This window comes from Pelophylax lessonae, assembly GCF_965119305.1.
Source record: "Pelophylax lessonae genome assembly, chromosome: 1".
Lineage (NCBI taxonomy): Eukaryota > Metazoa > Chordata > Amphibia > Anura > Ranidae > Pelophylax > Pelophylax lessonae.
Genome location: NC_138768.1, coordinates 228,599,499 through 228,626,017, shown reverse-complemented (window position 1 = coordinate 228,626,017; position 26,519 = coordinate 228,599,499). Strand labels below are relative to the sequence as shown.

The window sequence follows — 26,519 nt, the reverse complement described above, 5'->3', positions numbered from 1 at the left end:
TAAAAAAAAAAAAATAGTATTGCTCACTTTCTGTTATATAATATTACCAAGAGCGATACACAGATAAACTAAAAGTAGGGGGGCCAGACTGGCCCCCCTACTTTTAATTAATCTGTGTATCGCTCTTGGTGTAATATTATAAAGCAGAAAATGAGATACTATTTTTTTTTCAAAATGAACGCTCTTTTTTTGGTTTATAGCGCATAATCTAAAAATCGCATCGATTTCTCGTGAAGAGAGAAAGTGGCGCCTCGGCCTCAAGTTCAAGCTTTGCCGCCCTCAGCGACAACACAGTGCCCTGCCTGCCTGCCTGCCACAGCTGCACAGCACATTGTGTGCTTCTAGGTGAGTCTAAGGTAGACATATGTATTTGGTCAAAGGTAGCAGCAAAAAAAAAAAAAAAAAGTATGGATGCCTAGCTTGCTGCTACCTCTGACCAAATACAGATCATATATCATGGCTACCTTAGACTCACTCACCTATAATGTGCTGCTCTGCTGCTACTCACCTAATGTGCTGTACTGGTGGCAGGGGCCAGGGTGCTGTGGTGGCAGGAAGGATGGCAGGGCACTCTGGTGGCAGGAAGGATGGCAGGGCACTGTGGTGGCACTGGCAGGCCAGGCAGGTGCTGTGGTGGCAGGTGGCAGGCAGTCAGGGCACTGTGGGGTGACAAGCAGCCAGGCTTTACTTTCTCTCGGAAGGACACCCGTTCTTCCAAACCGTGCAGGGCACTGCTGGAGGGGGTGGGGGATGGACACTGTTTAGGCGCGGAGGAATAAGTTCCTCCTCCACTGTGAATGCTGGGACGGCGGGCCGGGCGTATGAAGTCATTGGTTGCTAGACGCCAGGCGGTAGGCGATCTAGCAACAAGTGATACAGGAAGGAAGGAAGGAAGCACAGCAGAGGCAGAGCGGTCAGCGCTGCGGCCGGGCATCTATGTGGGATTTACTTCTGTCTGCAGAGCGGCGCCCCCCCTTTTCAACAGTGGATCGGCCCTGTGTACCGGTACGCTAAAATCACGTTCTGGGCGCAGGGAGAGGTGGCGGTACGCTCAAGAGCTTTTTGCGGAAGTGGTGGTACTGAGTACCAGTGCGTACTGGCCCACTTAAAGCACTGGCGCCACCAACTCATACACTCTGCGAGCAGAAATAATAGCCACCAGAAAGGCAACCTTCTGTGACAAAGAAAGCAGAGAAATCTCCCTAATATTCTCAAAGGGAGGCTTTTGAAGAACAGACAAAACTAGATTGAGATCCCATGGAGGCAACGGGGAATCTCCTCGGAGGAGCCAGATGACGCAACACCTGAATAAAGGTGCGAATCAAGCTATCAGTAGCCAATAGATGTTGGAAGTAAATAGCCAAGGCCGACATTTGGCCCCTGATAGTGCCTGAAGTCAGCCGCCGCTCAACCCCTTTTTGTAAAAAGGCCAAAACCCTAGCTATAGAAACAAGTGAGGGTGCAGCTGCAGCGATTCACACCATGAAATGTACGATTTCCATGTACGATGATAGATCTTCCTGGACATCAATTTCCTGGCTTTCAAAAGTATCAAAAGTGTAGGAATCACCGAGTCAGAAAGGTTTCTATCCCTCAACACCTTGCTTTCAACAGCCAAGCCGTTAAAGCCAGCGACTATAAAGCAGGATGGAAGATCGGTCCCTGAGACAGCAAATCCTCCCACAGAGGAAGCCTCCATGGAAGGTCTATGACCATTTTTACCAGGTCTGCTTACCAAGACCACTGAGGACAGTCTGGTGCTACCAGAATGACCGTAATGCCTTCCACCACCACCCTGCAAAGAAACCTCAGCAAGAGTATGAGTGGCGGGAAGGCATAGATCAGCCAATACTGGCTCCAAGGAGCCACCAAAGCGTCTTTGGCATCGGCCAGAGGATCCCGAGACCTGGCCACAAACCACTGGACTTTCCTGTTAAGGCGAGACACAAACAGATCCACCTCCAGAGTCCCCCACCCTTACACACAGGAGATGAAATACCCCCGGATGAAGGGATCATCCCCTTGATCCAGCACCTGACGACTCAGGTAATCCGCCTGCCAATTCTCCACACACGGAATGTGAACTGCAGGAAGAGGCGGAACATTGGCTTCCGTCCAAACCAGAATCTCGGCCACCTCCGTGGCCGCCAGGGCACTCTTGGTGCTCCCTTGATGAATGATGTAAGCCACGGCCGTAGCATTGCCTAAATGTATCCGAACCGGAGGCCCGCGTAGCCGACTCGTCCAGTGGAACAGGCAAAACTTGATCGCTCGCTCTGAGCTCCAGAATATTGATTGGCAAGAAAGACTCTTCTGTCGATCAAGTCCCCTGGGCACAGAGCTTCCCCATCACTTCCCCCCCAGCCTGATAGGCTGGCGTCCATGGTGAGCACCGTCCAGAACAACGGCTGGAAGGACTTGCCCTGACACAAAGCTGGCGACTGGATCCACCAGGATAGAGCCGACCTCGTGAGATGGATCAAACAAATCTTCTGGTCCAATGACCAAGGGTTCCTGTTCCATTTTGCAAGAATCTCTTTTTGCAGAGGCCTCGAATGAGACTGAGCAAACGGGAACACCTTGAAAGTCGATACTATCAGACCCAGGGCCCTCATGTAAGTCTGTAGGGAAGACCGATCGGTTTCCATGAGTAACCTTATCCCCCTATTGCAACTTCTGAAGCTTTTCCAACGGAAGAAAGACCCTCGCCAGGGCAGAGGCGAGAGTCAGCCTCAGATAAGTGACCCGTACGGATGGCGTCAGAGCAGATCTTTTGAAATTGATCGTCCACCTGAATTCCTGAAGGGTCTGAACTGTAATTGAGATGTTGCCCAACAGATCCGAATGAGAGTCTGCTCGCAACAGGAGATCATCCAGATATCCCAAAATCGCAATTCCTCTCTGACGTAACAAGGCCAGCACCGGGGCCAGGACCTTGGTAAAAACTCTGGGAGCGGAGGTGAGACCAAAGGGTAACACCGCAAATTGAAAGTGCTCCTCTGCCACCGCAAAGCGGAGGAATCGCGGTTGTCCCTCGAAGATGGGGACATGCAAATACGCATCTTTTGATATCGATGGAGGCCAGAAAATCCCCCCGATTCAAGGATGCCACCACTGACTGAATGGACTCCATTCAAAACTTCTGCACCCGCACAAAGCAGTTCAGAGCCTTGAGATGCAGGATTGGACGCACCTTGCCCTCCTTTCTGGGCACCGTGAACAGGTTTGAATAGAAACCTCAAAAGCGTTCCTGCGGAGGAACCGTCACTCTTTGAGCCAGGAGATCCTGCACAGCCTGCAAGAGATCTTTCAAACGATCTGGAGACAGGTGAAGATTTGACTAAAAGAACCTGTCCACCGGCTGGGACCGAAAATCTATCTTGTACCCGGAACGAATCAGTTTGTGAACCCATTTGTCTTGAATGATGGAAGTCCAGGTCAGCCGAACAGTTCTTCAGCCAAACCATGCGTTTTAAGGCAATCCCCAGAGCTGCCACCAGGGGAGCTGCACCCAGGAACACCAGGGCGTGGGCCATCTGGTCCATAAGTTCCATCAGCTTCAGAGGAACTATGTCAGGATCCAAGTTCCCCTTCAGAACCTTCACCCATTCCGTAACCGTCTGTGATACTAAAACAAACACAAAAAACGGTTTCAGAACAGAACCCGCTAACACATGAAGATGGCGGGAAAGGGATTCCACCTGCCTGTCCACCAGATCCATAAAAACTGGGGAATCTTCCACAGGCACTATAGTAGATTTGTTCAACCTGGAGACAGGATGATCCACCTTGGGTGGTACTGACCAACGGTTGGAAACCACCTCAGCAAAGGGATAATGGCGTTTAAAGCGCTTAGGCACTACTAGCACGTGCTTGATGCACCGCCATTGGTCATGAACAATATCATGAAAATTCTCAGGATAAGGAAAAACCTTGCTTGATTTTTGGGTCTTGCAGGAGCCAAAAGACACCCGTGTCCCCGCCGGCGTGGGCTCATCTGCCATTTTTAAAGTTTTCCTTACTGAAACAATCAGGGCTTCCACCAAAGCGCGTTCCCGTGCAGCAGCCTGAAGATGACAGGTCCTCTTCACCATCTGACTGCGAGGACAGTGACCCCTCAGGTAGGAGGGCATCTGTGGTGACCATATCAGCCTCTGAATCAGAGGACCCCACCATGATGAAGAAGGCAGCTGCCATTTTCGGCTAGTAACCTTTTTCATTGCAAAATCGACCTTGGTCGCCAGGCTTTCCAGAGCTGCTGAAATCGCGGCCAGCGACTGCGATCCAGACGGTCCGAGTGTCACACTAAGTGGGTCTGAGGGTGAATTTACTGCTTGGGACTCCATATTCAATGCAACAGAAAAAAGGAGTACTGTCACTTTAAAAACGCAGATCGCGGTTCCCCCCGCCGATCCCTGCGGTCTGCGGAGTCCCCCTTAAATATATACTGACAGCAGAGTGTGCAGGGATATGCCCACAAAGACCCCAGTACTTTACCACTTCAGAGGAAATATCCTGAATCAGACTGTGCAACAGGAAGAGGGAGTCACAGGAAATTACATCAGCCTGGTATGTGAAAAGTCACGCTGCCTGTGTAGCTCCATTGGGCTACACAAAAATGGCTGCCAATGCAATTCAATAGGAAGCACAGGGAAAATGGCTGCCCCATACAAGTTAATGGGAAAAATATTTTACATTGCCAACACTAAAGATGGCGGCTCCCACGACGTGCAATGTGGCAAGGGACCCCCAATGTGAAGGCCTCAAGGATCTACCACCAGACCCAGCAGGAAAAAAGGTACCATTGCCCCTTCCCCCCCCCCCTCCCAGGACACCGGGCGCCCCAGCCACAGCACCCCCCAGGGTGAGCGGGAAAGGGGGACAGGGCACAAAGCCGGGGGAACCTGACAGGCCAGAGGGATCTTATAGTAAGTTCAGGTCCTATTATCCCCAGGAAAGGGCCCACATGCCCCCAAGGCCACCAAGGGGCAAGGGGGGCTACAGTTACTCACCATACCATGGACCGGGTGGGCTCCGCTCCTGACAGACCACCTCCCACCCGGAGGGGGGGTGCTGCCAGCCGAGGGGTACGCTGCAATTCAGGGCGTTCCAGGTCATCGCGTCCCAGCGAGACATCAACTCGCAGGCTCGTCCCCATCCAGAAAGGGGCTCCGTCATGGCGAGGCCTAGTGCGGGACTATAACCTGCTCATGCTCGTAGGCCAGGCTGGGGAGATCTTAAGGATCTAGATTATCCAGTGCGAAAACCCAGCCAGCATTGCTTGTAGAGCACCAGGAGGATCTAACTAACTAGCAAAGTGAGTAAAGATAAATAAAAACAAAATATTCTGAAAAGAATAAAAAACTGAGAACGAAGTCCCAGCAGGAAACCTAGGTCCTACTCCTTCTCTAGGCAGAAACAAACTGCTTTGCTGGAGCAGAGGGTGTGGGGTTATGCCTATGGGGACAGCCCCGTGGGCGTGGAAAATTACTTTTTTCCTGCCTAGAACTACTGCTGCAGGGGGCAGCATAACCCAATGGATAAAATGTATGAAAGCTGCATCTGCCAATGGACAATAGAGAAACTAACATCTATAGCCAACTTAACAGACTCCTGTACTGTACTATGTACACTATATTTTACATTACACACTCATGCACTATATACACTATTTTATATTACACACTCCTGCACTATATACACTATATTTTACATTACACACTCCTGTACTATATACACTATATTTACATTACACACTCCTGCACTATATACACCTTATTGTACACTACAGACTCCTGCACTATATACACTATATTTTACATTACACACTTCTGCACTATATACACTATATTTTACATTACACACTTCTGTATTATATACACTATATTGTTCATTACACACTCCTGCACTATATACATTATATTTTACATTGCAGACTCCTGCACTATATACACTATATTGTACACTACACACTCCTGCACTATATACACTAAATTGTACATTAAAGTATCCTGCACTATATACAATATATTTAACTGTAGCGGGGTTAAACATGCCTAAAGACACTGTTTGATATGTGGGAAGGAACTAGGCTCCCTCTAGTGGTAGCTGCATGGAATTTCCCGGGCTGTGACTTCCTTTTCACAAGATGAAGAAACTACATCTCCCAGGCTGCTTTGCAAGATCCAGGTTGCACGGCTGCACCGCACGGCACTATGGGGGAAGTTATTTAAAGGAAGAGAGAAGCGCGCGAGGGGGGGGCCTTTCTGCGCTGGACTCTGAGGAACCAGTGAGTGAGAGTGAAGGACTGATGCTGGAGATTGGGCCAAAGCCTCTTAGCCTGGAGGGACGACGTGGAACTGTCCCATCTCAGGCATGAGGCATATTCCTGGAGGTCATACTGCTGTTTGCAGAGACCGGAAGTCATCCGCCAGAAGGACCTCGCGCGGCGGGCATATAGCCACAGGACTGAGACCGCAGTGGAAGCGCGCGAAGGAGAAACTTCTGTTGGTGAGAGGGCACATGCCCAATAACTGACTTTATCTGCCAACGAGATAGTTTTATCTACAGATAGCGGTAGCGCGACAGGAGGTGATAAAACCCCGGGGACTCATAGACAAACAATAAGGTCTGAAAAGGAGTCGCCAGAGGCTTATCTCTCTTGCAGAAGTTATTGCTCAGTTACGCAGATACCCTGCGGTGACAACTAACAGCTCGTTGTTTTTCTCTCTCTTGATCTTTATTCCTAATCTGGATTACAAATGAGCTCTACTCAATAACCTTGCTAGCGAAGATCAACAAGAAAGAAGAGAACTCTGGGGGAGGGACTCAGATAGGCCTACCTACCTGGTACTGTGTCTAGCCTTAATGCAGGAGGAGTGTGGGGGGTATTCTTTTACCTTTTTAAAGCTGTTTTAAATAACCTTTTATGGACTTGTATTGTATTGTATTGTATCTCCCCTATTCAATTTGATATATAGTAAACTAAGTTTGGTTAATTACAATCCTGTGCGTTGTTCCATTGTGTCACCCAGAAGGACTACCATTCAAGAAGGTAACAAGGTATTGTTGCATAGTGAAGTATTGTATTCCAATCTGCGTATCCATTTGATAGTCCAGTCCTATTCTGGGTCAGTTGTGCCTGAGGAGGGATCGAGCCAATTTGATTGGGTTGTTAGGCAGGGTGTAGACCCAATAATATAATCAGCAGCTCCTGCGGGGGTGGTGCTACACGTGGGGGCTCGTCCGGGATTTCTACAGTCCTGCAACACAACCCTCTCAGCCATAGAATCCCCTCCCACGCAGAAATGGATCCTGTCGCTGCTGCTGAGTGGTGCAAGGAAGAGAATGTCATAGTGGAAAATGGCCTGGTGGTTGAAATCAAGGGAGAAGCCTGGACTGAAGAAAAGCTCCTCCCTGTTTTGAGGGCACTATCCACAGACAGGAAATTCTGGGTGATTGATATGAAAACTGACACCACTGTTCCACACACGTATGCACTGTGTGAGTGGAGGAAGGGGGTCCCTGATTATTTCAACGGAAACAGTGTAAAAACTACTGACCAAACAGAACTTTTCCTGAAACATCCAGGAGTTCCTATTGCGGGTCCCTCATCCACCACTCCTGGGGTATCCAGCCAAGAAAAAGGTGTCCAAGAAGGGCATCCTGAGTCATCACCTTTGTCGACTTTTAGTTCAGAACTGTGTGCTGTTCTTGGGGAGATTGTGGCAAAATGTAGTAGGGACTCCTCGAGCTATCTGATGACTGGATATAGGAAGCTCCGGACATTCTCTGGGAAACAGCCTGTGCCTTCAGCAGAAGATGGGTTCGAAGAGTGGTTAGACACCGCCACTCAGGCTTTGGAGGAATGGGAGGTACCAGAACAGCACAAGAAGCAGAGAATCACAGAGAGTTTAAGGGGACCTGCATTAGAGGCTGTACGTAATCTAAAGCTTAGCAAGAAGAACTGCACTGCACAGGATTATTTGGACATTCTGCAAGATGTGTTTGGTCGGACGGAGAACGCGGCTGAACTTCTCTACCAGTTGGACCACTGTTATCAAGAAGAGGGGGAGAAGTTGTCCGAATTCATTAAACGTCTGGATAGGATTATCCACCAGATTCTGTTAAAGAAAGGAATAGACCCCCGGAAAATAGATGAGACTCGTGCACGACAGGTTCTGAAAGGGGCTCAACCTTTAGATCCCATTGCCATACTGTTACGAACTCGTCGAGATGGCGGCATTCTAGAATACCCCGACCTGATTCGAATGGTCAGAGAGGAAGAGGTCATGTTGGACAACAAGAAGAAAAGTCGGCAGTTTGACTCAACTGCCCAAGTTGGAGTGATAAGTGTGGAAGAGGGTGACTCTCAAGTTGAACTCCTAAAGACCCAAGTGTCTCAGTTGATAGAAATGGTGTCCATCCTGACTGGTCAGGTATCCACTCTACCCAAGGGGAGTATATCGGAGAGGCCAGATGAACCTGTTAGTCTCAGCACAGATCCAGAGCCACGGCCTGCAAGATTGTTAACTTGTTTCAACTGCGGGGGAGTTGGACATGTTAGAAGGGTATGTCCCAGCTCAGGAAAGGCTGCCGCGAAACCTCGCGAGCCAGCGGGAAACTTCAGAGGACACCGGTGAAGGAGTCAACCGGGTGTCCGCCAGTCTTAAGGGACTCCAGAAGTGGTGCAGGATCAGGGAAACTGAGTCAGGGGGTCAGACCCAAATATAACACCCCCAGTTCTAGACTCCGGGTTACTGAGGGAAGGAAAGTCAATGCACACCGGGTTCGGCAGGGGCCTAGATCAAGGAAGAAGAAGGAGAAGAGGGCCAGGGTACAGAGAACTGAATTAGACAAGGCTACATCAAGAGAATTCCCAACTAACTTGGTCGGGCCCTCCCCAGTGGTCTCGGTTCAGGTGGAAGGAATTTACACAAGAGCCCTCCTTGACACAGGGGCCCAGGTGACTCTTTTGTATAGAGACTTCTATGATAAATATCTTACCCATCTACCTTTGCAGAAGTTGGAAGATCTGGAGATATGGGGTATTGGGACCCAAAGTTTTCCCTATGATGGGTATCTGCCAATCAAGTTGACCTTTGATCCATCAGTGGCTGGTGAAGCGGAAACCTTCGACACCTTAGCGGTGGTCTGTCCTCGTCCACCAGGGGCCAACAAAAGCTCTCTCATCGTAGGAACAAACACTGACCTGGTAAGGCGCCTTCTGATACAACTGGTTCAGGGACAAGATGCTCAGGCGCCAAGGATCCATCCCATGCTACGGCAGGCCTACCAACGATTAGTGTTGGAGCAAGAGACCCCCGCAGAAGGAGTTGGACGACTCTGGAAGCTGGATAGAGCAGAAAAGGTCTTACAGCCAGGAGAGGTGGCCTGTTTTAAGGCTTCTGTTAAACTCACATGGCAACAGCCGGGTCCCTTCATTATCTTTGAATCAGGTCAAAAGGAGAGACAGAGAGGGATAGAAGTGATCCCTGAGGTGATCCCTTTGAAGGTGTTACAGGAAAACCGTGGAAGGGTTTTAGTGAGTGTCAGAAACACCTCTATTACACCAGTGAAGGTACCGGCCAGAGTGCTCCTGGGCCAGGTCAACCCGGCTACCCCAGTTGCCCCTATTGATTTCAAAGAAAAGGAACAGGGTGAAGCGGTTATAGAGGAGCTCTGCTCTGGAAGCGCTGCCCTCCCGCCAAAATGGGTGAAGAGGGCTAAGGCACAACTTGCTCGATGGAGGGAAATATTCTCTAAGGACGAGTTTGACGTGGGATGTGCCAGGAGTGCCACTCATAAGATCCGCCTGAGTGAGGACAAGCCTTTCAGGGAGAGAGTCCGGCGAGTCCCCTTAGGTGACTTAGAAGATCTACGTCAACAGCTGGCAGAGCTCAAAAAGATCGGGATTATCCGAGAATCCAGGAGCCCGTATGCTTCCCCGATAGTGGTAGTCCGGAAGAAAAACGGATCTCTGAGGCTTTGTATCGACTACCGAACGCTGAACAGAAGAACCATCCCAGACCAGTATACCACTCCTCGAATCGAAGATGCCCTACAGAGTCTGTCAGGGGCGAAGTGGGTTAGTGTGATGGACTTAAAGAGTGGGTATTATCAGATCCCCATGCACCCCGAAGATCGGGAGAAAACAGCCTTCATCACCCCTGTGGGGTTCTTTGAGTTCAATCGCATGCCTCAGGGGTTGTCCGGGGCCCCTGCTACCTTCCAAAGGCTGATGGAAAGGACCGTTGGAGATATGAACTTGATAGAGGTACTGGTATACTTGGATGATGTTATCGTGTTTGGCAGAACTTTGGAAGAACACGAGGAGAGGTTGGAAAAGGTCTTGAAGAGGCTACATGAAGAAGGTCTGAAACTTTCTCCTGAGAAGTGCCAATTCTATCAGTCCTCGGTCCATTACCTGGGTCATATCGTGTCTGGAGAAGGGGTGGCCACTGACCCGGACAAGCTGGATGCTGTTGCTTCCTGGCCCAGACCCACAAATGTGACCGAACTCCGGTCATTTTTGGGCTTTTGCTCCTATTACAGGAGGTTTGTGGAGGGGTTCGCCCAGATTGCCCGACCCCTAAATGAGCTCCTGAAGAATGAAGAAGATGATGTCCCTGAGTTGGTAAAGCCGGCGAAGTCCACCATGGGTCCCCGGAAGGCTAAGGAATCCATCCAGGATCAGTGGACCCCGGAATGCGAAGGGGCCTTTGTCCAGCTGAAGGAAACCCTAACCACTGCCCCTGTGTTGGCCTATCCGGACCCCACAAAACCATATGAACTGCATGTTGATGCCAGCCGAGATGGGCTGGGGGGGGGTACTTTATCAGGAGCATGAGGGTCATCTGCGACCTGTTGCCTATGTGAGCAGAAGCCTACTGCCTGCTGAAAGGAATTATCCTACCCACAAACTTGAATTCTTGGCCTTGAAGTGGGCAGTGGTTGACAAATTGAAAGACTACCTGTACGGAGCTGAATTCATTGTCAAGACAGATAATAATCCCCTCACCTATCTGTTGACTACGGCCAAGCTGGATGCAACAGGACACCGATGGTTGGCTGCCCTCTCTAGCTTCAATTTTAGCCTGAAGTATCGGCCAGGAATCGGAAATAGGGATGCAGATGCCCTATCCAGAAGGTTGCATGCTCCACAGGAACCTGCGGAAGAATGGACTCATTTGGCTCCAGAAGGGGTGCGTGCCCTATATCAGGGAACTGAATTTCGATCCCGAGGAGGGTCAAGAGCCGAAGAGATTGGGGTTTCGGCTATCGGAGTACCCAAATGCTACTGCCAGGTGACCCAGGTTGAGGGGGAGGATTTGCCCCGACTGTCCAAAAGGGACTTGCGGAAGGAGCAGTTGGAAGACCCTTTGGGAAAACTTCTCTTGGAGGCCTTGGAGATCCAGAGCCCTGAGTTGCTTCTAACTGACTCCCCTCAGGGGGCCCGTCTGTTACATAGAGAGTGGACCCGGTTACAGATCAGAGAAGGAGTGGCCTACCGGAGAGGTCCATCTGAAGATCTGGAGGAGAAGTGGCAACTGTTCTTACCAGCTAAATACAGAGAGGGAGTTCTGGCCGCTCTTCATGATAATCATGGCCATCTGGGGCCCGAAAGAACCTTTCAGCTTGTCAGGGACAGGTTCTACTGGCCTTGTATGAGGGCCGAAGTTGAAGGATACTGTCATTCTTGTGTCCGGTGTATACAGAGGAAGACTCTGCCACGTCAAGCAGCCCCAATGGGCCATCTACAAAGTCAGGGACCCATGGAGCTGGTGTGCATTGATTTCCTTTGCTTAGAGCCTGATCTGAGTGGCCAGGGGAATGTCCTTGTGGTAACAGACCATTTTACCAGATATGCTCAAGCATTCCCAACAAGGGATCAGAAGGCCTCAACGGTAGCCAAAGTTCTTGTAGAGAAGTTCTTTGTACATTATGGGTTACCACAACGCCTCCATTCTGATCAGGGAAGGGACTTTGAAAGCAGACTGATCAAGAGACTGTTAGATATGTTAGGCATTCAAAAGACTAGAACCACTCCCTACCATCCACAGGGGGATGCCCAGCCTGAACGATTTAACAGGACTCTTTTGGATATGTTGGGGACTTTGAGCTCAGAGAAGAAACAGCATTGGGGCAAGCACGTAGCTGCCATTGTGCATGCCTACAACAGCACTGTCAGTGATGCTACTGGATATTCCCCTTATCGGCTGATGTTTGGAAGGGAGGCTCGGTTACCAGTGGATTTGGCCTTTGGCATTTCGCCTGATCATACCTCTTCAGCATCGCATAGAGGATATGTGGACCGACTGCGGAAGAGTCTGAAAGCGGCCTATGACAAGGCTCAGGCTACATCTGATCAACGTGGACTGCGGAATAAAAAAAGTTTCGACCTAAAAGTTCGGATCCATGACCTGCAGCCAGGGGACAGGGTTTTGTTGAGAAACTTGGGTGTCCCGGGAAAACACAAGTTGGCAGACCGCTGGAAGTCCCAACCTTATGTTATCTGTAAGCAACTGCCAAACCTTCCTGTGTACCAAATTCGGCCTGAGGGAAGTGTGGGTCCATTGAAGGCTTGGCATCGGAACCATTTGCTGCCTCTCTCTGAAGCGGTTCGTATGCCCCCTGTGGAAGACTTGTCAGAGGCCCCTTCGACTTCTCGCCGGTCCAGACCAGTTACCAGATCTCAGACGACGCTCCCAGATGAGGGAGAGGGAAGTTCTCCATCTGAAGATTTGGAAGATGAAGAGGAGGTACCCGACTGGTTGTGGTCATCTCAGTTGCCAGAACCCACACCTGCCTCCCTGTCTTCATCTGACTTGGCTGATAGAGGAGCCCTTCGGGCAGAAGCCCCTGAATTCATACCCTTTCATATGCTTCCAGAAGAAGCAGCTGAGGATGAAGATCCTGAGGAGGAGGAGGTTGCACCCTTCCCTGAAGAAGAACTGACCGCTCTTGAACCATCAGGTTCCTCTGTGTTGGAACATGAGGAGGTGGACATTGAAGAATCCTCAGAAGTGCCTGATCCTAGTACCTCTGAGAGCATGCCTCCACGGGAACAGAGGGAAAGGAGAGTCATTCACCCACCTAAGAGACTGACCTATGATCAATTGGGTGAATGTTCGGAAGAAGCTGTTTTTACCTCCAAAAGATCTCCTGACCAGCCTAGTTCCTCCACTGTAGATTTGGTGGGGGACAACCCTAGCTCACCCCCAGGCACAACTGTACAAGCCACCCAAGTTTCGGGGGTCTGTGAGAGATCATGAGAACAAAGTATTGAAGTAGAAAACGTTTGCATTTAAGTTTGTACATAAGGATATTGGGTTTGGCCATTATAATAAGCACAGTTTTTGATGTTCACAATTTGGTTTACTTTGTGAGTTAATGTTTGCGCACATTTTGTTGCTCTGACCTCACTATATGTTTTTTTCTTTCTCACCTTTTGATGTTTTTTTTTTTCAACACAAATTTTAAGATGTAAGTGTTTAAGAAATTGCAAATGCACATGTGCTTTTTAAAGGAGCACTATATAAAAGCACTAGAAATCAGCACTATATTAACACTGTAGAAATCACTTATTTGCTTATTAATTGCACTTTATCGTTTTACTGTTGCACTGCTATCAGAATACAAAATTGGATATATTCAGATTGACTTATTTCAGCAAAATGTTAATGTTTTTGTTGTATAATGCCAACCTATGCACTAGGGTACATACTGTTGACCTCTTTGGGGACCAAAGTTTCTCAAGTGGGGGGAGTGTGTAGCGGGGTTAAACATGCCTAAAGACACTGTTTGATATGTGGGAAGGAACTAGGCTCCCTCTAGTGGTAGCTGCATGGAATTTCCCGGGCTGTGACTTCCTTTTCACAAGATGAAGAAACTACATCTCCCAGGCTGCTTTGCAAGATCCAGGTTGCACGGCTGCACCGCACGGCACTATGGGGGAAGTTATTTAAAGGAAGAGAGAAGCGCGCGAGGGGGGGCCTTTCTGCGCTGGACTCTGAGGAACCAGTGAGTGAGAGTGAAGGACTGATGCTGGAGATTGGGCCAAAGCCTCTTAGCCTGGAGGGACGACGTGGAACTGTCCCATCTCAGGCATGAGGCATATTCCTGGAGGTCATACTGCTGTTTGCAGAGACCGGAAGTCATCCGCCAGAAGGACCTCGCGCGGCGGGCATATAGCCACAGGACTGAGACCGCAGTGGAAGCGCGCGAAGGAGAAACTTCTGTTGGTGAGAGGGCACATGCCCAATAACTGACTTTATCTGCCAACGAGATAGTTTTATCTACAGATAGCGGTAGCGCGACAGGAGGTGATAAAACCCCGGGGACTCATAGACAAACAATAAGGTCTGAAAAGGAGTCGCCAGAGGCTTATCTCTCTTGCAGAAGTTATTGCTCAGTTACGCAGATACCCTGCGGTGACAACTAACAGCTCGTTGTTTTTCTCTCTCTTGATCTTTATTCCTAATCTGGATTACAAATGAGCTCTACTCAATAACCTTGCTAGCGAAGATCAACAAGAAAGAAGAGAACTCTGGGGGAGGGACTCAGATAGGCCTACCTACCTGGTACTGTGTCTAGCCTTAATGCAGGAGGAGTGTGGGGGGTATTCTTTTACCTTTTTAAAGCTGTTTTAAATAACCTTTTATGGACTTGTATTGTATTGTATTGTATCTCCCCTATTCAATTTGATATATAGTAAACTAAGTTTGGTTAATTACAATCCTGTGCGTTGTTCCATTGTGTCACCCAGAAGGACTACCATTCAAGAAGGTAACAAGGTATTGTTGCATAGTGAAGTATTGTATTCCAATCTGCGTATCCATTTGATAGTCCAGTCCTATTCTGGGTCAGTTGTGCCTGAGGAGGGATCGAGCCAATTTGATTGGGTTGTTAGGCAGGGTGTAGACCCAATAATATAATCAGCAGCTCCTGCGGGGGTGGTGCTACATAACATTACAGACTCCTGCACTATATACACTAGGTTTTACATTAGACTCCTGCACTATATACAATATATTTTACATTACACACTCCTTAACTGTATACACAATATTTTACATTGCAGACTCCTGCACTATATACACGATATTGTACATTAGACATTCCTGCACTATATACACTATATTTTACATTGCAGACTCCTGCACTATATACACTATATTTTACATTACAGACTCCCGTACTATATACACTATATTGTAAATTACACACTCCTGCACTATATTGTACATTACACACTCCTGCACTATATACACTATATTTTACATTACACACACTTGCACTATATACACTATATTGTACATTACCCACTATACATCTTACATGGTTGCTAAGCAGTTCCTGACTATCCTAGTAAAGTTCTTCAACCAGGTAGGCTCAGACAAAGTGTTAGCTCAAAGTCAAATGTATTGGCAGTGTTTCATTTTTAAAGAATGATTGTCCTGAGGTTTATACATGTCTGGGAGACTTTTACTTGTGACACACCAATCTAAGAATATTTTATTGGTACAAGAAGGCTTTTGTCTTATTTACCAAGCCACTTAAAGCCCCTTTCACTGTTAATGGAATTTGGCCACGTTCACAATTTGCCATGCTGCGCTACGTGTGCCGCATTACTCCCTAATAGCGGTGCCTAAAGTTGTCCCAAGTCTTTTATAATTCTAACAATAACTTGGAATAGTGAAAACCATACTCACTCTTCACCACAGCAGTCTAAAAGTCTATGTATGATATGTAAACAAAATGGCATTTAGGGTCCTTGCACACAATCCTGATGTATGAACACCGGATCTCCCTGGCAGAATGATCTTGTACAAAAAACATAGGTCCATATAGTGTATTCGTTAATGTGCATATATGCACATAAAAATTCTTCTAGCTCAAAGGAATGCCACATTTTTAAATGACATAGCAGAAAAGTGTGTTGTACATGTCACTGTGCACTTGTGAATAAAATACTAACCAGTAATGCAGTTATTTGTATTTGTTATACTGATCTAAATGCGGCACTAGTTTACTGATATTTATGTGCCTTTACAGGACCATATAAAAATAGGCTGCATTCAGATCCGTAAAGAAAAATATTTGAATGCATAAAAATGTGTGCAAGAGTCCTTAGTTTGCTAAAGTACTGTATAAGATACAAACATTTTTTTTTCTAATATAATACTTTTTCACCCTTTGTTGCATTCCAGTACTGTTCATTTCCTGCAGCCTTTGCAGCTGCTTCCCATCTATGTACCTGCACATCAGTTATGGCTGCATGGCATTTCTCAGGGAACTTTTTTGTTAATGAATCAGTGGACCATGTCTGTGTAATGTGTGCTAAATTGGCCCCTTTTAGTCTCTATCAGAAACCTGTGTGCCAAGGTGACAAAGCAGGAGCACAAATGGGGATAGGGGCAGGGACAGAGTGCTGTTTGCCTTATTGCCTATAACAGGAAGTGAATGGACAGGTGTCTTTTTAGCAAGACCACCACCATGTTAAAGCTTGTGAGAGATTTTAGCAATTGGGTTTACATACACTTTATAGTTGGAGCTTTTATCTTGCAGCAGTGGTACAGAATGTTAACAGAACAAATATATTGTCTAAGTGTTACGTAAGTGTGCATCTTAATAGTAATGTGAAATAATAAGCATCTATACCATAACTGTCGGGGCAACAAACATATTAGTACCACGCAGATTTACTGTAGATATGTAAAATAAATCACAAATTGTTGTTTTTTTTTTTTTTTAGGAAGGGATCCTTTTATGTAACTCATATCATATAAAGCAAAGGCATGTCTAAGGCTTAATTTAGAGATGTGGTTGGTGGGCAGTAAACATGTTTGATTGAGGCATTTTTGCTACCCGCCAACTACCCCTTCTTAAGCTGCAATACGCAGTGGACAGAGGTGTTTACAGGCCACAGTCATGATGCTTCGCACCACAGCAAAATCTACCTGACATGTAGGAATTGGCAGGTGGCAAGCCTGCCAAACACAACACATTCAGGCAAGGGGGGAAGCTCCACAAACACCCCGCAACCGTGTGCAATTAATGTAGTTACGCCATGTTTGTTGGCAAAAATGGGGTTAAAACAGGCAGAGAGGAGGCGTCCCATCGCTTCCTCACCGCCTATCAGTATCCTCTGAAGCACTATCCGAACACTCATAAAGGATATTTGTTTAGAATCAGCCCTACATTGTGTAATGAATGCTGCATTTGCTTACCTGAAATTATATCCTTGAGAGACATTGTGGTCTACTTCTCGCCTGTCCAAGCGTTGAAATGAATACTTTGGAACACAGTATGTATGCTTCTTGTCCAGATCACAATTCCAGCTAATCTGGATTCCCATAACTCCACCCTTAAACAGCATGACAAACATCCAATTTTACTGCACTGTGCTATATAAATAAAAAATAATCTATTTCTACAGCCAAACATTTAGTAATGGGTAGTGCATGGGTGTAACTAGAAATCACAGGGCCCCATAGCACATTTTTAATGGCATTCCAATGGAAAACATAATTTTACAACACCCTAATTACCATGGCAGGTGACAGGGGACCGAAGAGAATGTGGTGGTGATATTATTGTTCAGAAAGAGGTAATAGGTATGTTACGTACAGCCAAGCATACAGAGTGCAGTGACCAGAAGTGTATAATGTACAACTCAGTGTAGGGGTCAAGAATGGGTAATGAAACAGCCAAGTGCACATAGTGCAGGGCTCAGGATTGACTAACGTTCAGCCTAGACCACAGGGAACAGGGGTCAGGAGTGTGTATGATACAGCCCAGCCAGTGGACAGAGTGCAGCACCACCTACAAGAGACTTCAAGTCCCCCTATCCACTTTATTGACAGCCAACATCCCAATTAAGCACTTTATTACTCCCCCACCCTCCAGAACCAAGGCAGCCTAAGATACTCCTTTAAAATCAACACAGGCACAGACAGCAGCAATGAGCAGTCACTTTGCTTCTCAGCAATGGTGATGGCAACCAGTGGCAACATGCTGATGGTGGTATAGTACAACTACATGCTGACAGTCAATCCCTCACTCTGCCTTCCAATCCCTCTCCTTCCTGTGCTGTTGCTCCTATATGTGTTGGTGGGGTGGAGCACATAGAGTGAACAAGGAGAAAGTGCCCCATGGAGGTATTTTCTGGGCTCCTGTTGCCCTGACCTCTCCTCAGCCCGTCTTCTTGTGGCCTGAGCAGCCTGATGAGTGCTAGTTGAACAGTAGATTACATTCTTCATGCCGTTCTGTTAGGGCATCAATCAATTGCTTAATTGCTTAATTGCTTAAATTGCTTAATTGCTCAATTGCTTAATTGCAATATGATGCATGTGAAACCTGTTTATGAAAAGTCTGTCATGTGGATCAAATAAACTGGTGGTGAGTGTGGGGGTGCTGCCGCTTTAAAGAAGTGTCAGTTTGCTGCCTCCCACAATGAGGCACTCAGTGTGACACTTTGCTCTTGTATGTGGATATCGGACTATCACTTACTTTGTAATGTCACATGGCGGTGTCACATACCATCCAGCTTTCATCTTTTAAGACAGGATAGAGGACAGTTGATCACTGTTATCTACAGTAAAGAAATCATCAGCAGAAAGGAAGGCTTCCAACTCCATTTCCTCTGCCAAGCACTGACAAAATACGTCATATAACACAGAGCTCAGCAGAGGAAGTGAGTAGTGGAAGAATTTCTCTGGCGATCTTTCATTTACAAGTGACAACTGAAATCAACAACAAACAAAATGGCTTCTGCCCCCACCTGTAACTGGCCTTCATAGCTAAGAGCACATGGAAGGGCAACGCGTTGCCCCATTAAACTGTTGCTGTTACTGCAGATCTGCACTGGTGGGGAACACTTCAGGATCAGAGTCACTCACCACTCTTCTTCCCCAGGGCCCCCCAACTGGGCACCCCCAGATCTGGACCCCATAGCAGTCCACACAGCATTCGCTGGCCACTGGGATAGATTGGGTGAAGGTTAGAACTGCTGTTAGTAGAGTCACCGTATTTCTTCTTGTGATCTTTGTCACAGAAAGTGATGAGAACTTCAAACTTTTACAAAAGTCACCGTAACAGGAAGTGAAGGGAAATATTTCAATGAGGGACATGTGTTCCAGTCGTAACTATACAAAAGGGGATTTTCCCTCACTTCAATTTCCCAATGGCGCTCTCCAACAGGACACAGACCCAAAAAAAAAAAAATACACGCACACACAAAGGGTTCTAATTACTACCAAAACATAAAGAAAGCCTTGATAAAATTTGGCAGTTAAAAACTAATTTTATGTAATGTACTGCCTCCCAACCTGCATTATAGGCTTTATACCCTTTATACTTCACATTTTCACCATGGAACATACTGTAAACGTGTGGGTGAGGCTTAGGCTTTTTTTTTCCCCTACCCAGCGATAGCCCTGACAACCCCAAACCGTACATCTATGGGCTAGCTTTCCTCCAACCACACACCTGTATAGCCATTTCTTGAAAGGATTCTCCAGCTTCTTCCATCATAGTACTCAGCCGGAATATAGGGCAGAACGGATCCTTCACACGATCATACCGGCAGCTTTTGAGATAATCATTGCTGATATTTCGTAGGAGGTTTCGTCTAGAAATAAAAAAGAATACTGGAATAAAGCATAATTTTAAATAGATGATCAAATATCAAGTTTAAAAAAGGTTAAACAAATAAATGGCTTATAAAATATGATTTACACATTTGACAAGCTTTGCTATAGGAGAGGAAGAAAAAAAACTTAAAGTTGCCACACCTCTCTATTCATCATGTTCTGCTTTTTAGTTAGTTTGTTCTGCTTTTTTATAAACTTATAGATTTTCTCTAAATGTGTTATACAAAAATACAATTCACACTTACTTGGAGAATTTAAATCTCGGGTACCAGATATTATTTTTAATCAGAACTGTGAAGTTTTCAGCATCCTTTAGAAAAGCAGGTCTGGAACAAAACATGGATATACAAGTCAACCACATAAAGGTATAAACAGTACAGAACAAATTATAAAAAGGACAAGTAGTATTATGGCTGATAGCTACCAGTCAGGGTCACTCACTCTGGCATCTCAGTGTGATTTTCTACTGGACACCAGGCGAAAACCTCACATGTGTGAACTGTCCTGTTGTACGGTACACACCGTCCTGTCTGTATACCTGTACAGAGAAAAGTAAATTAAATGCCATTGTGTAAATTGCTATGTAGATAAAGTAGTTGCAAACCCTCTTTTTTTTTTTCCTAAAAGAAAAAAAGATGTTTAGACTTACCTACTCTGGTTTACACAGTGAGACCCCAAACCTCTTTTTTGGTGTCCGCAGCTGGCACTCTCCTCCCCTTTTCCGAGTCCCTCCATAGCAAGCCGGCTATGTTCTATATATAATGTGGTGGGCCATTGTTTTGGTAGACATTATGGTGCCATCTCTAATGTGGGGTAATTTTGAAATTAGACCTTTACTAGTCTTCATACAGTATATGCATGTATACGTATATTGCAGTCTGGATACTTTGGGATTGGTGGTGGGGAAATATGTGGCATCAGTCCTTGTAAATTGTGGCCAAACTATTTTTAATCATCACATTGTGTATATTCGGCTAATGTTTTTACCATTTATTCTAGCTTTGGTTTGCAGGGTATGCTGGCTCACGTAGGCGGTGAGACGGTTTCTGGTTTTAGGGATCGATCTGGTGAGGCTCTGTGTCTCTCTCCCTTTGGCAGTGGGCAGGTGTTCATGGACCCTTAAGGCATTAAGGGGCTCGGCTGGGCTTGGTGGTGGACTTATTGGCCCCCTGGTCCTTGTCGGGGCTCCTCTCTTCTTATCGGCCATGGCAGCAGTGGCGGCAGAGCCGTTCGGCACATGCGTGCCCTGTAGTGGTTTTCCACCCCCATTCTGGCCGCCCTGCCCCTCTAGGAAGGAGGGGGGTGAGGAAGGGGAGGGCACAAGGACGGGAGGGGGGGAGAAGGGAGGAGGAACAGACAGAATGGACCACATCATCGTCTCTTCAGCAGGGAAAAATCACCACTAACCCAGAGGTCTAGCCCTCACCCAAGCCTCCCAAATCTTGTCAAATTTATAAGGGCATCTTCTACTAATTTAGGTGATCTTATAGAGAGGCAAGACCAAATCCACCAGCGACATCGACTGTGGAATTGTAGGGGGGTCAGCCTGTTTCCAGTGGGTCAAGATGGACTTCCTGGCATAGAAAGCTGTATAAAAGACAAACATTCTCACATGCGTGCTGGGGTGTACATCATCACAAATGCCTAATAGGAGTATTCTTGGATCCATGGGGATGGATAGGTGGCCCACAGAGTTGAGCACATCTATCACCCCTCAACAAAACTGTTGGAAAAGCGGACATGCCCACACCATGTGAATAAAGGTGCTAGCCTCAATCTGGCATTTAGGGCATTGATCAGATCTGGTGGGGTAGATTCTCGAGAGCCTTAATGGGGTGTAATGCGCCCTGTGAATAAATTTAAGTTGGATATATCTATCTCTAGCCGAGATAACCAGTGGAATAAACTGCTGAAGTCCCCCATCCCAGGCCTCAGACGTAAGGGAGGGTATATCCCCCTGCCACTTAAACAAATGGGTATCATTCTCCACTTTGCAACACGAGATCCTAAGATATAAGGATGATAAAAGTCTGTTGGCATGGCTAGAAATTAGAAAGCGCTCCACCGAGTGGGACGTCACCCTAACTGTAGTGGGAAACTGTGTCTGGACTGCGTGACGCAGCTGCAGGTACCGAAAGAACATCCATGAGAGAAGAGCAAAGGTAAGTTTAAGGGTGTCAAATGGTAAAAGTTGTCCTTCCGGCATGATTTGTTGCAACTTCTTAACACCAAAACTGGCCCACACACTAGGGTCAGGAATGGAAGGAGGTGGGGCAGGTGAGGATTACCCCATACTGGAGTATGAAGGGAAATCTTTCCTTTGTTAGAGATAGCAGCGGATACCTGTCTCCACACAGTGACCGTTGTACACATTGAGACTCATATTCAGACATGCCTTAGGGCTCCTGAAAACCAGGTTGCTCAATGCCGAGTAAGAGCCCAGAATGGCCGTTTCAAGCTTAACCGACGGGTTGGTGCGGGTTTGTTCGAACCACCAGCGCACTATCACTAAGACCGCTGCCCTAGTATTGGCAAAAGCAGGGTAGGGCCAGTCCCCCCCCCCCCCCGGGACAGGGGCAACTGTAAGGTGGATCTGGCAACTCTAGGGGTAGAGCCCGCCCAGATGAAGTTATTGACAACTTATTAAAGAAGGATGTAGGAATAGGGACCGGTGTATTGTGATATACATATAAAATTTTGGGGAGGAAGGTCATTTTTATAAGATTAATTCTACCCACTAGAGAAAGTGGTAGGGACCTCCACGTCTGGCATTGAAGTATCAATTGTTGTAAAACTGGGTATACATTATCTATCAGGTACGTAGAGGGCTTGGCCTGGATTTCTATTCCATGATATTTACATTTGGAAACCCAGACTAATGGGGTCTGGGTAGTAGGGATCAGAAATATCCTTGACAAGGAGAAGAGTAGCGATTTACTCCAGTTGATTCTGGTACCAGAGAATCTACCAAATCGGTCAATAAGTCCAAGGGCCGCTTGCAAAGAACCAGAGACATCAGGGATATATAGTAGGGCGTCATCTGCATATTAGGAGATCTTCTCCATCAGGGGACCCACTGGCAGTCCCCCAATCTCAGGCAGAGAACGGATAAGGATCGCAAGAGGTTCCATGGCAAGGGCAAATAAACCGGGGGAAAGGGGGCATCCCTGTCTGGTTCCTCTTGTGAGTCTAAAAAACGAGGATAGAAGGCCATTGGTTCGAACTCTGCCAGTGGGAGATTGGTATAGTAGTTGAGTCCAGGACACAAATTTAGGTCCAAAGCCAAAGCTCCAGAGCACTTGACACAAATATTCCTAATCCAGAGATTGGAAGACCTTCTCTGCATCCAAAGAGGCCCCCACCCCAGGGGAGTCACCGCTGCGAACATAGGCCAAACTGGTGTATAGGCGTCGAAGATTAATGTCAGTGCCTTTGCCTGGCATAAAGCCAGTTTGATCACCATGAACTTAAGACAGGATTACTGAGTTAAGGAGGTTAGCAAGCACCGTAGCAAAGATTTTAGCATCGACATTGAGCAAATAAATAGGCCTATAGGAGGCGCACAGCTCCGGGTCCTTCCCAGGCTTGGGCACCACTACCACTTACTATAAATCGCTTCCAACATTGAGATCGGAAGAGGGTCGGCCACAGACGCAGCATGGAGCAAGTCAAGGAAGTGGGGGGCAATCTCGGCTGCATGGGTCTTAAAAAATTCCACGGGCAAACCGTCATGACCTGGCGTTTTACACGTTTGAAGTGACGTCACAGCCATCTGTATCTCTTTAGGTGTAAAGGGGGCGTCCAAACTCTGTCTGAGTGTATCTGTCAGAACCGGAAAGTCCACTTCATCCAAAAAGGATGCTAGACTGTCAGGATAGTCTGCATAGTCCACCCTAGAGAGGAGTTTTCTTCAGGAAGTAGTACGAAGTAAGCCTATTTCTTTGTATAGGACCTGGAGGTCACAATAAACTTCTCTGTCCCCTATTGCTACATAGGTGGATTCCAGAGCCTGGGCCCTAGACTCAGCCTCCTCCAATTTTAGAGAGGACTCACCTTACCTATAATCCTCTGGTACTGCCCCCTAATGCATTCTTTGAAAGCATCCCAAGTTACAGACTGGGCAGTAGTACCCCTATTGTCTATCCAGAAGTCTGTCAGCTCTGCCTTCACCTCCTGAGTCACCCGCTCGTCTGCGTCCCAGAACAGGGACAGTCTCCAGAGACAAGGGCCAGAGGCTGAATCAGTCCTAAGCGTGAGGAGTACCGGGGTTTGATCTGAAATGCCATGTGGTAAAATAAAGACCTCCTGAGTGCGAGAGAGTAGGGGGCTACTCACGTAAACCAGATCTATGCAAGAATAATTGGCATATGTGGCAGAGTGGCAAGTGAATTATCTTTATTGAGGGTGTTTCCATTTCCATACGTCAATTAAAGCAAACATTTCAGCCCACCTAAGTATAGGGGAGTCTGAAGCGGGGTAGGGATGGAGCTTGTCTAGGCTCGGGGTCCAGGGGCATATTGAAATCTCCCGCCAGGAGAACATGTGCCATAGGATACTTAGCCAACAGTGGTGCAAGTTTTAAAAATAATAACATAGTAGCTGGGGGAAGGTTATAGATACCAGCAATCATTGGTTCCAGCCCATCACACATAGCATGGAGGAAGACATATTGCCCATCCGGGTCCAAGTGGAGATCCAGGAGAGTAAACTGGAGGGATTTGTGTATGAGGACACTGACTCCTCTGGAGTAGGAAGAATAGGTGGAATGATAACGGGAGCCTACCCAGGGTTTTTTTAAGAGCCAGTATCCTACTGCCCACATGGTGCGTTTCTTGGAGGAAACAGACCTCTGGGTGTTTTTCAGATAGGCAAATACAAGAGATCATTTGAATTTAGAGTTCAGTCCCCTCAGATTCCAGGAGACAATAGATAGAGGAGTCATAGTTGGCAATCAGTAAATATCAATGGTCTCCGGATCTCCACTCAGCCCAACGGAACGGGGCAAAATAGAACAGCTAACATAAGCATCACATGTGTCTTAGTAGCATCATTTGCAAAGCTATGTTTCTCGCTCATCATCAAAAAGAAAAGTACTGGTGCCTTGAAATAAAAGAAAAAGAAAAAAAAACTGAAAAAAAAGAAGAGAACTAAAAACACCTCCCTCCACCCCCCACCTCACATCACCCACCAAAGACGGGTGTGCTTGAAGCCCATGAACTTGTATGACAACTGCCATATGGAGGCGTGAGGAGTGTGCCACCTAAGAGCCCAACTGTTTGATGAAGTTGCAGTCTGCTCCAATGAAATCCACTGGCAAAAAAAAAAAAAAAAAGGAAAGCAATAAAAACAGGATTCACGGTCCCTGCAGAACTGGAGGTCACCCGGTACATTCCCAGGTGCATAGTTCTTATCACACTTTGCTGGAGTGTAAATCCCAACTATAGGAAGAACATGTTAATCCTTGGCAAAGTCAAGTTCCGGTATATGTAAATTATCTCAGATAGTAGCCAAGCAGTGGAACCGAAGAACAATCTCTGCTAAATCTATCAGCAGGCCAGTCATCACAACATAGACCCGGGAGAGCCAATGAAGACAGTAGTAGGCCATCAGGTAGAGCCGTCAGGGTCTAGACAGAGTGTCCAGCCATTTTGAAGCATCTTCAGGGGAGGTAAAGAAACGGACAGACTCCCCATCCTGGACCCGCAAGCGAGCTGGAAAAAGCATACTGTACTTAATCTCCTGTTTCTAAGGATGAGCTTGACATGATCAAGCGCTGAAGCCTTTGAGTATCCACCGAATAGTCTGGAAATATCATGAGGATAGCAGCTTAATGGCGTAAGGCATCCAGCTTCCTAGCTTCCCTCAGAACCAGATCGTGGTCTTGGAAGTTGAAGAGATGGAAGATGAATGTACGGTGTGGGCCTCCTGGGGGACCGCGGTTCACCGGCATTCTATGCGCCCTTTTCAACACGAAGAAGGGCGAGAACTAAGCCTGCAGGAGGAGGGAGCGCAACAGGCGCTCTGTGAAGGCGGCAGGATCAGTGCCCTCGACTCCCTCTGGCAGCCCGACAATACGGAGATTGTTTCTCCTGTTTCTGTTCTCTGCGTCCTCCGCCTGTGACTCCAGAGCCTTCACCTTCACCCTGAGGGTATGAAGCGTAGCTGTGTGATCCCGCAGGACATCTTTTGACTCCCCCACGTGGCACTCAGCCTCAGAGAGGCGAGTGCGGAACCTGTCCATATCCTTCCTAATGAGGCCAACATCTAGCTGCAGGGTATCAATCTTACCCGTAAGGGTGGTCTGGCAAGTGGTAATAGCTTGCATGCGGCCTGCAAAGTTTGTTTGTTCCAGCAGCGCAGGCTCCGTGTCCTCGGTCTGAATCGCCATATTAGAGGCCGCAGAGGAAGAAGTCCCAGCCCCCTGTTTGCAGATGAGGATTTGGTGGGCTTACGGGCTAGAGAGGAATGTCGGCTTCTGGTCATACCAGTCCCGGGGAGTGTAGCCAGCGTTATTAAGAGAGGATAGGCAAAGTTCTTCAGGGAAACGGATTAAATAGCCAGCAAGTGGTACGGAGCTCTCTTACAGTGCTGCTACTCCAGTAGCACTCCCCGCTCCTTTCTCCCTTTTTGCAGCCTGGTCCTTTTGTGTACCCCTTCATCTGCCCATGGTACTAGGGGGAGGGATTTGGAGTACCCTGGTCTGGACCTTCTTGGGAGTATTGTTAGTGAGCCTGTTTTACTCTACAACTATGTTATCCTTATTTATTTAATGGTTTATCTGTACGTATGTGTTATGTATTAATTGTTATTATTATATGCTTAGAGTTCCTAGGATGCCTACTGCTCTTCCTGATGAAGCAGGGT

General features: G+C 47.2%; 1 protein-coding gene across 1 annotated transcript in view; it reads right to left on the bottom strand.

The window, feature by feature from the left end:
* LOC309544732 (P2X purinoceptor 4-like) overlaps positions 1-26,519 on the bottom strand; it is a gene marked incomplete at its 3' end in the record, with an annotated part of 116,615 nt that overhangs the window by 25,346 nt on the left and 64,750 nt on the right. Inside the window, exons 5-8 of the mRNA XM_082243707.1 lie at positions 20,097-20,193; positions 19,901-19,981; positions 19,492-19,633; positions 17,232-17,368 (exon numbers count right to left, since the gene is read on the bottom strand). Of these exons, the coding sequence (XP_082099833.1) occupies positions 17,232-17,368; positions 19,492-19,633; positions 19,901-19,981; positions 20,097-20,193 (457 nt within the window). The remainder of the gene's footprint in view (positions 1-17,231; positions 17,369-19,491; positions 19,634-19,900; positions 19,982-20,096; positions 20,194-26,519) is intronic.